The following is a 13,672-nucleotide window of genomic DNA, read 5'->3' on the forward strand; positions in this document are numbered from 1 at the left end:
CAGACCAACAGGCTTGAAGTTTATCCTCTGGGGCCATCTAGCATTACCGAATACTGACTTGCAGGCTCTAATGAGTCTGTTTATTCAGGTTCCCCAAACTAATTTGTCTTAATGGAGGAAGATTTTCAGCCTGCCTTTGTTTACCTGAAACCTGGCTCTATGCCCTTCAGTGAGTTATATTTATAGCTTTCTTTTTTCTTTCTTTTCTAGAAACTTTGGACACTTTGGAGAAGTGGGTGATGGAAATCTTTTCACAGATTCCCAATAAGTAAGATACTTTATTGATACAAAAAGAATCTGCTGTGTGGTATTGACCTTGAGGCTAGAATCTGATTGATGTCTGCTACATCTATGCTGACACCTCTTTTGTTGGGTGGAGAATTGTATTCTGAATTTGTGTTGTACTAAATCTTATGACTTTTCTTTGTTAAAAGATAATTAATACAAAGTACAGTTCAGTGGTTTGTAGTGTTTTGTATGGCTGCAAAATATTTTAAATGTGGGTTTTCAAACTAATTCAATGCAGTACTTCTTATTTAAGTGTGCTGTGTAAGATGGGCGCCCAACCCAAATTTTGTTGTATCTTATCTTGTTTGGTTCCTAAGATGTGTCCCCTTAATTCAAAATGCAATTATACATTAAACAAATTCTTCCATTTTGTAACCAGAAATTACTCTAATTATTCCCTCATCTCATAGCTGCTATTTTGGTGTGAGTTTGCTATATTGTAACATCATAGTCAAGTAATTGACTAACAAACACTTCCTGAATATGTGCATCCCTGCTTACAAGATCATGCTTATTGAAAGATGTATACGTAAACAAAAGGGTGCCATGCTGGCTTTTCTATTAGAATCATAAGATGGGTAAAACCCAAGGATGCTTTCATAGCCCATCAGGCTGTCAGCAGTGTACGTATGGGGAGATCTGTGTGTGTTTTAGTGATTCTTATCTACTTAATTCTGAGACTCCACTTTCCCCATAGATTAGTCTTGCAGTCACTTATATGTTACTATCTGTTCCACTTTCTCCTGGGGAAGTCAAATGAAGCTGCATTAATTACTTGTTCCCAGAATGTGGGTAATGCTTGAGACTGGCTGATAGTACAGAGCATTAGATTTGCCAAACTATAAAAGGGCTAAGTATTTGTTGTGGTACAGATCAAATACTTCCCCTTCTAGTTTGTTTCATCACAAGTATTAAGAAACTATACATCACTCGTGTATTGGGTCTTCTTGTGGCAGCACAATGTCATCAGATTGTCCATAATTCCACTTCTCTTTATTTAAAAATAAATCACCTTGGGCTTACTTTTCCTCCTATTATGAAATATTATACCTTATTATCTTCTATAGTTTATTGGTGGTGTGCAGGAGACATGCTAATGTGCTACAGATGCACCGCTACTTTGTTCTCTTCACAGGCAGAAATCGGCAAGACATTTTGTTCTGCTAATGCATTTCTGTGCAGACCAATCTGCAAAAGCAGATTGACTGGGGCCTCTCCAAGAGGCAAAGTGCAAGAATCTTTTAGTGACCTTACCCACACTTGTTCTAAACTTCTGTGTCATATCATTTTCAGGAGATTCAGTGTCACAAGTGTAGGGCACTGGAGGAATAGGTGATATGCCCATAACTAGTGTGTGTGTTTGTGGAGGTGATCAGGGAAATAGTGGCTGTTAAGTTTTCTTTTTATCAGGATGGGATGGATCTTGTGATGTACCCTAGTTCAGTGTCACATCAAAAGAGGAAACATTCTGGCTCCCTAAAAAACTCAGATTTCTATCACTTCTAAACTATGGGCACAGAGCAGCTTATACTCTCCCCTTTGTGGCCCTGTATTATGAACCGTAAACATCATGCTATAATTTTGTTTTGTTTTTGAAGTGGTTTACCCAAACCAAACTATGGCTATCTGACACAGCCTTTTGACACACCAGAATTTTACAAGCTTTACAGAGGTGAGTGAACTGCATGTTTTCTGTGTTAAGTGTTCTGAATGTATATAATTTTGTTTATCTTCCCCACCCTTTTTACATTAAGTAAAATCTCTTACCCATTGCTTTTTCTTAGGATTAAGGAGACAGGAATAAGCATGCATTTGCATTACAATTTATACATTTCTTCCTATTCAGTTGTTCCAATCAGAAATGTTCATTCACTGAGTATTGCCTGGGGACTACCACCACAGGAAAGACATTACAGGTAAGGTGGCAGTACATCTTTTTGATGTCACACTCTGAGTATAGATGAATATCTGTAAAGAAACAAAATAAGCAAGACTTTCTCTCCTGTTAAATTCAGCAAGAAAGAATCATTGCATAAAATGAAAACATTCTGTGATATTTGATTTTTGGAATAGTATGGTGTGACCTTGGCCACTAGACGGGGGCTACACTAAGATTGCTCAATTAGGGCAGACTGCAAAGAATGGGGCCGGCAATCCCATAAATGGTGATTATTTCTAATAATTAGATTCACCAATCCAGCAACAAAACAACTTCTTAATACCTTACTGGTTACCCAGAAGACAAAAACACAGTCCCCTTAAAGCCATCCAGTCTTAGGCTCCCACTCACACAGACAAGTCAAATATGATGAGGATTGCTGAAAATCTTGTTCATCATATAAAAAAGTTTTACCAATCCCAAAGGACCGGACACATTACCCATTACGTCAATGAATATTTCAGATCTTACGCAAATATATGCTTACAGCCAGTTCTTATTAACTAAACTATTATTTATTGAAAAAAGAAAAAAGAGGGAGTATTGGCTAAAAATCATTATTCATACAGATAAGACTAAAGTCCATAGTTCAGTTTCATAGTAGAAATGTTGAATAGCAAAAGTTCCTTTCAGGATCAGTTCATAGGTTATAATCCAATATGCAGTTCATATGCAGAATCTGTATAATTTCTTTCTTGAGAAATAGCAGGGTGATCTAGACAAGAGCTGGGATCTTAGTCTTGTGACTTCAGCTTCCCCTGTCAAAAGCTTAAGGAGATCTAAAATACAGAATCAGGTCCCTAGCATCCTTTTTATAGACCTCTGGTCTATAAGTGAAAGTCTCTGGCTTTGAAGTAACATAAGTAACATGCACACTGGTAATTAGCTGCACTGATTAGCATAAGGTAATTGTCTATTTCCAGCCATTCACAGATAGTTACTACAAAGAAAAATAAAAGACAGTGATATTACTACATTCATGTTTCATCTAAGTGTCATTACCCCTTTTTATCTCTGAATCTACAGAATGTAGTGACAGACTGGAATTGTCAGGTTACATTGTTAACCTCTTACTATTTAAAGGTGAATACAGACATACACAGCGATTATCTACTTCCAATCTTCTAACAATACAAGTCTAAACTTCAAAGTTCTAGTCTATAGAACACGGCTTTGTTAGCTATTTACAAGGAATGGCTCTAATTACCATTTGTATCTTCTTCTAATATGTTTCTAAAGGTTGGGCTTGGGTCATGCAGCCTGCTAGTGGCTTAACCCTTTCTGGCTCAGTGTCACACATGGTAAATGGTTTACAGTTTTAGAAGCAGACACAGAATCTTACTGCTATTGGTGCTTTCCATTGTACAGTCTGTCAGCTAAAACTCGTGGTTTGCAGGATCTTATGCTGAGGAGAGATGAGGCTTCTTTGAATAGGTTCTCTTTCCTTCTGCATGCTTTTTAAGGCTTGCTTTTCATACTCCTACTCTTTGCAACTGACTGTTCAATTGTTAATTTTCTGATATACAGCACTTATAAACCTCTGTTGTACGTTTGATATTGCTGGGTAACGAGTGGAAAGGTGTGCAATCATATGGCTCCTTCAGAGTCAAACTTTAAACAACATCTTCACACATATTGAATGTAATATGTTTGCATCCATATTACTTTAGGTTGTGATCCAATCAACTCTTATAAACAAAATTGGGCCTGCTCTGTCCATGGATGGAAGACCTCCAAAGAAAACCTAGTAGCCCATGAAGTTGTGTTGGTGATACACTGAATAACACACTTTCCTCAGATTCTGTTCTGAACCATCATTACTGGGCATTTCCTTTTGAATTAGTGCTAGGAGGCACAAAGCTGCTGGAAGTGATGTCTTTGTAATGAGACATAAAACAAGGGCTTGACTATTTGTGTTCATTAAAATGTTTTGACTTTGTCAGCCAAAGTATAATTGTTAACGTCAGCAGCCTGGCTAACTTTCAGATCAGTAACTATTCTACCTACCTAAATTCCTTTGTATTTTCAAATGGACACCAATCTCTTTTTCATAGCATTACCATTTAATGGTGTCACTTGAGTGGTAGATGAAGTGCATAGTGAATTTATAGTTGTTTGTCTTGTGATTTGGAATCTTTGGATGAAAGATGTTATCCAAATATCTGTTTTTTGATTTGTTAATTATTAATCTACATTAGAGTTTATTCTCTTGTAGTTTTATATTTCTTTTACTCTTTTTAGGGTGAAGCCACTTCACTATATCTCCTGGCTGGTAGGACATGAAGGCAAAAGCAGTGTTCTTTCCTTTCTTCGGAAAAAGTATGTATTTCTTTAAATGTGAGACTTTAATATTGTGTGCATTGAAATAAAGAGTGAAGGGGGAAATGTTTTCTGAAATTAAAATTGAGAAATGTGATCTACAATGCTTGAGACAAACTGAGTGAAACTTTCTTTAAAACTTGTAGCAATCATGTGACTTAAGCACTGCAAAATACTCTGAAAATGTACCCTGTCGTGTCTTTAGTACTAAATAGAAGAAATTTAACTGCAAGAGAATCTCCAGAGCAACACTAGAAGTACTTTTGCTGAAAACTTGTTTTATTTTTTAAAAATATTTTGATTAACTATTAATAAATCCTAAAAAGGTGTATGTCCTGCATTTTTAAATTTCAGTGCTTTGTGTACTTGTAGAAAGGTATATTCTTTCTTTTTGTTTTGGATTAACTTTTAAATTCCTTAAAGTGGATTTTATTAGGCAGGAATAGTAAAATTAAATTATAAAAAAAGGAATATATTAATTAATTAATAATGGGTATAACTCTTCAATAGATTTTGGGCTCTCGCATTATATGGGGGAAATTGTGAGACAGGATTTGAACAGAACTCCACCTACTCTATATTCAGCATTTCTGTGACTTTGACTGATGAAGGTTATGAGCATTTCTATGAGGTAAAGTTTCATTGCAGCTTGGATTTCATACCATTGTGCTATGTCCAAAAGTTAAAGGAAGTTCATCAGTTTGTCTTTCTGTCTTCAGGTTGCGCATATTGTTTTCCAATATCTGAAAATGTTGCAGAAAAGAGGACCCGATAAAAGGTAACTTTGTTTGAATCAAGTGATCATGACACTGGATATTGCTGGGCTTTTCTCTCTTTTCTGTCTTTTCTGCATTATAGTGTGCTTTTTATTTTTTGATAAGCAGTTATTAGAACAGATGCATTGAGAAAATGGTAGAAAATGAGATTGTTAAAAAAAATGGAAGAATTAATTGTAGGTCACCATAAAAAGGCAGTGTGACAAATAGAAATGAAATGGTAACTGTCATCTACTGGGGATTGCCAGTCACTCCCATCTCTATGAATGAATCTATGAATCACATGTTGCAAAGAAAGTAGCAACAGGCTTAACAAAAAACACAACCTTAAATATTGCTACCCTTCTTCATTTTCATGTGTCTGACCTAAGCACTAAATATATGCAGAGTAGTTGTAGTCATGTCGGTCCCAGGATATTAGAGAGACAATTATGAGTAAGGTAATAACTGGTATTGAATCAACCTTCTCTGACCAGCCCACACTGATCTCGGTGAAGCATCCTGGTGATCCACCAGTACTTGCATAACCATAGAAAAGTAGCCCTTTCTGTTGATGTACTCTGTGGCAAAGTGAGGTCGGGCCATAACAGGAATTTACATGATGTCTATCGCCCCACCATAATTCAGGAACTCCATTGTTGCAAAGCCATCCACTACGTCCTGCACATTTCTGAGAGTCGTGATCCTGTGTAGCAGGAGATGATTAATGGCCCTACACACTTGCATGAAAATGGCCCTCACTGTGGATTTTCAATTCCAAAATAATTTCCCACAGACGACTAGCAATCCAACATTGCAGGCTTCCAGAGTATGATCACCTCTTGCTTCTCCACTGTCAATGTAGCTCTCATTCTGGTTTTTCTGCACTGGAGGGCTGGAGCAAGCAGCCAGATTGCGGCACAGCACTCTCGATCTACTTTTGCCTTCCCTGGTCTTTTAGTGTGCCTGCTGCAGTTCCTTCACTTTCACACAGCATTGCTGCTCTTTGCAGCACATGATGTAAAAACACTATATGATTTAATTATTAACCAGTCAGGATGCTTTTACTATGTTGTTAACCAATTAAGTTATCAATTTGCACTAGAACTAACTTATTTGCTGTGAGAATAATATAAATATATATATATATATATACACACACACACACAAAAAACCTAAACATTTCCCATCATACTGTTTTAAATATGAATAGTACTGTAGTAAATTAAACAATTAATTCACACTACTGTGACTCTTTTGAGTAATGTTGATTGCTTATTTGGCTCCTGAACTACTGAGATCTGAGTATCACTGGTGTAGTGTTGTGTAGTTGGCATGGTCGGTTGGATAGTTGCATACAACAAGGAAGAACTACTAGGTATGTTCGCCAAGCTGAGCAATCAGTAAATGGCATTTCAAAAATATGCAGAGGTTTTTAAAGGGGGTGGTGTGGCTTCCAGTCTCCAGCATCCCCGGGCAGTGGAGTTCACAACTGTGACTAGAGCAGTCACTATTGGGCATTGTGGGACAGGTGCTGGAGGACTGTTAGGGTCAACCTAGGTCATGCAGTATCTACACTTGCACTGTGTCAAGCGTAGTATTTTGATCATGGCTAAATGCCGTTCAGGGAGATGGAGTTACTGTTTCACCATAATGGGGCGTTTACATCAGCTGGCGACAAATTTGAGTGTAGACACATGCACAAATAAAGCAATGCAAGGTGACTTACGTTGACTTACCTTTGTAGTATAGACTAAGCCATACTTGTATAACCCCTTTTGTGAACATTCTTATTTGGGAATAAGAGTGACTTTTTTCTGTTTAGTTTATGTTCCATGGAAGAAGTTTAAACTAAACAGGACAAAAGCCAATTTTATTCCACAATAAGAGTGGCTATATGTAGGATTATGCCATCTTAACTCTAAAGGTACAACTGATAAAATTTTCCTGTATAGACAAACCCTTAGTGGAAGACTATTATTAAGTTATTATTTATTAATAATTTATTAAATGCTTATTACATTTAATTAATTATTAAATGCTTGTGATTCCCAGACAAAAAGAGTTGTATGCGTATTTTCTTGTGCACTGTGTCTATGGTATCCAGGTCATATAGATGTCCAAATTATTATTACTGTAGAGAAACTGGCTTCAATTTTCAGCCTCATTTCTTATCTAGAAATAGTTTGTGATTAGCCTCTTGATAAGTGTGGCAGGGTAAAAAAAAATTTTTTCTACCACAGAATTTGGGAAGAGATTCAGAAGATTGAAGCTAATGAATTTTATTTCCAGGATCAGGTACTAAGTTCATCTTCAAATGTTTTCTACGGGTACATAGATGTTAAGCCCTAGATTTTTTAAATTATAACTGGGGTATTTTCTGTGTAACTTGCCATAGTCGGCGAGAATTACATGGGTCTAAGCTCTTAGTCTTTCTTACATAAATGAGGAAGAAGGAGCATTTGTTAAGTAGAAATAATTTATATTCTAGATAGAGAAATGTTAGACTTTATGACTTGTGAAGTTATCCTTGAATAAAACCAAAATATAATTTGATTTCTCTGGTATATGGTGCTCTCCCAAGAGCTTTCTTCTTTTTGTTCATGTTTTGTTTTCTCCTGCTCCTTAAGGTCAGTTTCTCTTTATCATTCAGTTTAGATTGTAAGATACTTGTTATAGGAGCCTTATCTTATTTGCCTGTGAACCAGGGTGTAAAAAAATAGATTTTTAAACAATTAAAAATAGATTTTTATTTAAATCAGATTTTTTATTAATATTAAATATAGGTATTTTTTTTTAAATAAACCTTTTTGAAAATATGATAACCTATGTTAAGGCCTAAATTTACTATAATCTAGTAAAATTATTTAAATGAATTTTAAAAGTCTTAAACAGTACATATTTGCTTTTAAGTATTAACAAAAGTCAAACCGTTGAGCTGGCTAAGTACCTAAAATCACAGTTTATTGAAGTGCCAAACCAGCTTTTTAGAATGATAGTTTCATCTACAGTGCAGAGAGAATATTTTCTTCATTTTAGTCTATTCAACTAATTAAGGGTTGAAAAAGCAGCAAATCTTGTTTTGCTCATCCAATCTTTGAATAAAAACTAGGTCTGAGAGGAGGAACTCTTCTAGTTTTAAAATCTTGAAGGATGTGATCACCAGAAACAATCAGTTCAGTTCACTAACTATGGGTAATAATACTTCTTTTGTTTAATAAATCAGTTAGTGTCAAATGCAAAACATGTTTTGATAAATTTACTTTGTTAGATATTCAACCCATTTCAGGTAGTTTTACTTAACTAATTTTTAAACTTAACTGTTTTTGTACATTTTGATTGAATTTTAATTTCCATCCAAATAGCGCTTGATACAAATCACAAGTAAAAAAGTAATCATCTAGTAAAGAAGAAATGCATCCATCCACCATTTTCTAACATGAGTAAAATTAGGAATCTGAATAAAAGTTAAGCTACATAACAGCTTAAATAAATGTATACAGATATACTGTATCCTCCTTACAAATGCAAAATAATATTAAAATTGATGAATGAAAATATAGTTTCCTGCTTACTGATTTAAATAGGGATTTAAATTGCTTTGGTTTAAATCAATCAACACTACTGTGAAGTGCTATGAACTGTAATGGTGTACTGTAAACAATTATAATGATTTTTTGAGTGTCTCTGCATAGTCTCACTTCTGGGAAGTAGTTCCGGGCACTGCTGAGTTTTGGGGGAATTAATAGAAAATCAGTGCCCACTGGAACCACATAAGCACTCTTTCATGGCCCCAAATGTTTCGTGCTGATGTTATAGAAGCCAAGTGGTCCTGAACCACCTCAACTTCTTTTCTGTGGATAATTTCAGGTATAGGAACCATTGCTGTGTGACCAGACAGTTTTTTCTTGTTCTTTACTAAGAGTCTTTTAACTTCTTAGTTTTAGTTTTGACATTTTCAGATCATTTTTCCACTGTTGTATAGTTAAGATTACTGGATTATTTCTATTTTGGTTCCAGGCATTGTATCCAATCCAGATGCTAAAGAATAGGTTTAAGCAGTGTATCTCATTACCCTCCTTGTTCTTGAAATAGAATGCACACATCCACTGCCCGATGTACCTTGGGGGAGGATTTGTTCTATGTGCTGATCACCTGATCCATTCTCTGGTGAGGGCCCTGATCTCTCCAGGGATAGAAATAGGCCTTTGTTCGTTTCAAAGCCCACTAAACTTTGATTGTAAGCCCTTTGGGACAGAATGTGTCTCTTTACTGCATGTCTTTACAGTGCTTGGCCTGGGCCCTGACCCTTGTTTGGTGACCTTCGATGCTACTGCAATGTCAATTATTAAAGTGGGGAAACAAGTCTTTGGTGCTAGAACTGGCACCTTCATTCAGCTCCAAGTCAGCAGAACACACTGAGTCCAGCTATGAAGCTGCCCTGGCATCTGGAAAACTTCAGTGCTGGGGTTGGCTGGTGCAGTTCCCTCGGCTGGAGTTTCAGTACTGGGGAAGCCTCCAGCTAAGCAGACTCTTGTTGGTGCTGAATTTCCCTCAGATCTGTGATCTCAGTCAGATGCAAAATTACGTTGCCCAGGTGAATACAGCAGTGTTGGATCCTGACAACTCAGGGTCTAAGAAGAAGGCTATGCAGAATATTCCAATCTCTGTACTGCGATCAGTTTCAAAGGCTTCTGTACAGTTGGTTCCTAAGTCATTGGATCCAACTTGAAGTGCTCAGAGATTTGTTTGGTCCCAGTCTCTGAGATAAGAGCCAAACACAGGAGAAACTTTCCAATCCACTTACTTTGGTTTTGAAGGAGATTGTGAAAGACAAGAAGGCTCTTGTTAGCAGAGATAAGTCACATTCAGGAGATACTTTGGATCTATTGGTCCCTGATCCAAGAGCATTGGATTCTAAATTAAAGTCCAAGATTTGTGGCTCAGGGTAAATCTCTGCCTGAGATTCATGCCTCAGTTCCAAAAATAGCATTGGATCTGAAGATTATTCTGAAGCCGGCAGTAGTTTCTTCATCTTCTATTTACATGGCATTTACCATTACAGTTGTGGCACAAGTGCACTCTGAAGATCTGCAAATGGATTGCCTACTGGATTCATAAGAGTCAGGGATTGTTTTCTTGCCTAAAGGGGAGCTTCTTTGTGGTTTTCCTCCTTGGATCTCCCCACCAAAGAAAAGAAGGAGATTGGATGAGTTTTTTCAAATATCCTCAGACACTTCACTGTGGCTCCTTAAGATGCTTTCAGGCTCTCCTAATAAGGTTGTTTTTCCTTTCTTCATTTTACACATCCCAGATCCTGTAATTTCCCCATTAGTATCAGTATTGGATCCAAGGTCGATTTAAGGTCAGATCCGCAGTCCAATGAAGAATCAAATCGTGTTAGACATACAGCTATTTCTTCTAGGTCCCATTCTCCAGAAAAATGATTATGCCTCTAAATATGGTGACTGCAGATCCCCTACCCTTCCAGACAGGAGAAGAAGCCTGAATATGGTTATTAGCATGATTAACATAATATGATAATCAGCAGAGACCAGGCTTGATGGCCCTATTGGTAGTTGCCTAGGAACTGAAGAAATAATCTGTAGTCTCATCAGTTCAGATATCCTTCTTTCTTCCATTAGAGAGTCAGGAAAAGGCTTGTGCCTTGGAGCTGAGAGCCTTGAATCCTTCCCTTCACAAACTTTCAGAAAGGAATCTCCCTCTATTCTTCTGGATACTCTACTGAAGGAAGAAGAGGAGCCTGTGGTTGAAATAGAATATCAGCAGTTAGATCCAGCAGTGACAGCTGAATGTTAGCAACCAGGATGGTGGACAATAGTGCCTGGTAGTTAGAACAGGAGTCATGAGTGATTAGAGCATGAATCCGTAATCAGGAATGGGATCCCAGGGTCAGAGCTGAAGCTGGAGGTCAGGAATCTGAGCCAAGTGTTAGATCCAGAGTCAGAGGTCAGGCTCCCGAGCCAAGACTCAGAGGCAAAGTCAGAAGTCAGGAATCGGAGCCAAGGGTCAGGACTGGGTTTCTTGCAGTGAGGCAATATTCAGAGTCCATCTTGAAGAGCTCTGGTTACAGGGTGTGACGCTAGGCCAGAAAAAAACCTAAACAACTTTGCATGGCTCAAACCTGACTTTTAGAGACATATTATAGGAAAATACAATGGTAGCGAGGGTCATTCCTTATAAGTAGACTAGAGCTTTGATATGCAGGTGTATTGTTAGTAGTTATATGATGTTGTTTACATATATCTTGTTAGAGGTTAGCAATGTAGATAAACTGCTTTCCTGTCTCTCATTATTCTATTGATTAAGAGTTCAAAGGGGACATATGAACATTTAGATGGAACGTGAATGTAACAATACTATTGTTTTTATTTCTATTTCAAGTTTAAATAGTAAATACCTGTGAATGGTTGTAAATGGCCAATTACCTTATGCTAATGTAATTAGTTACCAGTGTGCTCAGGACATAGGAGATAATACTTCAAAGCCACAAGCAATCATCTATTAATTGTTCAAGGAGGTACCTGCTGTCAAGAAGATAGCGGTCAGCCTGCAGGGATTTATAAAAGACTCTAGTGGACTGATCTTTTTTTATCTCAAATCTGTCCAGCTTGTCAGGGAAAGTTTGGAATGCAAGATTGGGATCCCATCACCAGCCTGGAATCACCCTGTTAATTCTCATGGGAGAATTTGAACAAACTCTGTACATGGACTATTTAGTTTTCATTTCTCTGGACTGGATATCTAAAAAAGAAGCTAGCCAAAGGCTTCTACTTCCCTGCTTCTGGGGAGCTGTGTGCTGGGGTGAGTCGGGAGTGTAGGCAGAGGCAACACTTGGGGCCCCAGCAGCAGACTGCAGCTATAGGGGTAGGGGTTGGAGGAGCTCAGCTGGCAGCCAGGCGCCCTATTGCTTCCTCCCTCCCCGGGCTGCAGGGACACAGATTTTTGGGGGGGGTGCCCCTGCTTGCACCCCCTACTGCACCCTCCCCCCTCTGGTGCACGCCGATACTATCATGGCAGCACCAGAGTATTCTGGGTCACCTGAAGCATCTAAAACAATACTGTTTCTGAGAACAATGCTTATAGGTAATTTCAGAAAGTAAGGCTAATCTGAAATGTGGGATGGAGTTAGTCTAAATCATTGAATTAGTGAAGCAGTAATGATATCTTCCAGTTTCTCCTCTGCACTGGTGAGAAACTACTGTAGACTTCACTGCATTAGTCACGTGTGAGCTATAGACCTTGTCCCAGCTGTGGCCACCCTCTGGTACAACTGGCACCTTTAATAAAACAACCAAAAAAACCCCAAAGCCCACCAACAGCACAGATGGCTGCTATTTGTGAATATGAAGCATGTGTTCCAGCTAATGTTGTCTTGTAATGCTTTTTTGCTTGGTGTAGGCAAGACTATAATTCTAGCAAGGATAATATGGTTATTCTCTTTGTTTTTGTAAAAGTAATATCAGAGCTTATAACTTCTTTGTAGTTCATCACTAGATGGACAAAAGGGACCAGTTCTTTAAAGATGACCCCTCTAATGTTGCAAGGCTGAGGAGACGTGTGTGTGCTTGAGTTCCATAAGGACAGAATTGTTTATGAATTGCATTTAGACTCAGTAACCAAGGCCAAAACTCAGCAATGCAGCACATAAGCTCTACTCAGCAAAAAGTGTAAACATTTTAGTTGTCTGATGTGTGAAACACAATTTTACTCATTTTACAGGCTGATCCAATTGATTATGTTGAAAGTCTTTGTGAGAACATACATATCTTTCGTAAGGAGGACTTTTTGACAGGTGATCAGCTTCTGCTTGAGTACAAGCCTGAAGTAAGTAGCTCTATAGCTCTCAATGTGTATATTTGAGCTGGAGAAGTTATTTATTAATGGAGTGTACGGGGAATTCAGGCATATTGAATCAGGTTTTCTAGGTTAATTAGATCACTTCTAAACTTTTTTAGGAGCAGAAAACAAATTGCTTGGTTTAGGAGTTTATTTGCAGTCCTTTGTTTTCTGAACTTTCAGAGTAATTTAAAATTACAGTTGGACAAGACTAGCTAAAGTTACATTTGAACTGAGTTGTTCCTTTATCTCTGTAGATCATTACTGATGTCCTTAATCAGCTCTGCCCTCTAAGAGCAAACCTTGTTCTGTTTTCTGCTGCCAATGAGGGAAAATGTCATCTAAAGGAGAGATGGTTTGGGACACAGTACAGTGTGGAAGGTAAAATGATCCTCTGAAGTGTTTAGAGATCTTTTAAAGTGCTCATTGAGGCTGTTAAAAAGGTGACAATGCAGTGTGCAACCACACAGCAGTGAGAGTGGGAGGATGAAGTCTCAGTTTTGATCCTGAC

General features: G+C 37.7%; 1 protein-coding gene across 1 annotated transcript in view; it reads left to right on the forward strand.

Moving 5' to 3' along the window:
• LOC137144960 (nardilysin-like) overlaps positions 1–13,672 on the forward strand; it is a 66,758-nt gene that overhangs the window by 28,387 nt on the left and 24,699 nt on the right. The window contains exons 8-16 of the mRNA XM_067535475.1: positions 211–268; positions 1,887–1,960; positions 2,135–2,204; positions 4,469–4,546; positions 5,057–5,177; positions 5,266–5,324; positions 7,545–7,599; positions 13,045–13,149; positions 13,419–13,542. Of these exons, the coding sequence (XP_067391576.1) occupies positions 211–268; positions 1,887–1,960; positions 2,135–2,204; positions 4,469–4,546; positions 5,057–5,177; positions 5,266–5,324; positions 7,545–7,599; positions 13,045–13,149; positions 13,419–13,542 (744 nt within the window). The remainder of the gene's footprint in view (positions 1–210; positions 269–1,886; positions 1,961–2,134; positions 2,205–4,468; positions 4,547–5,056; positions 5,178–5,265; positions 5,325–7,544; positions 7,600–13,044; positions 13,150–13,418; positions 13,543–13,672) is intronic.

This window comes from Emydura macquarii, unplaced genomic scaffold (assembly GCF_026122565.2).
Source record: "Emydura macquarii macquarii isolate MOO-44397 ecotype Brisbane River unplaced genomic scaffold, CSIRO-AGI_Emac_v2 contig_3506, whole genome shotgun sequence".
Lineage (NCBI taxonomy): Eukaryota > Metazoa > Chordata > Testudines > Chelidae > Emydura > Emydura macquarii.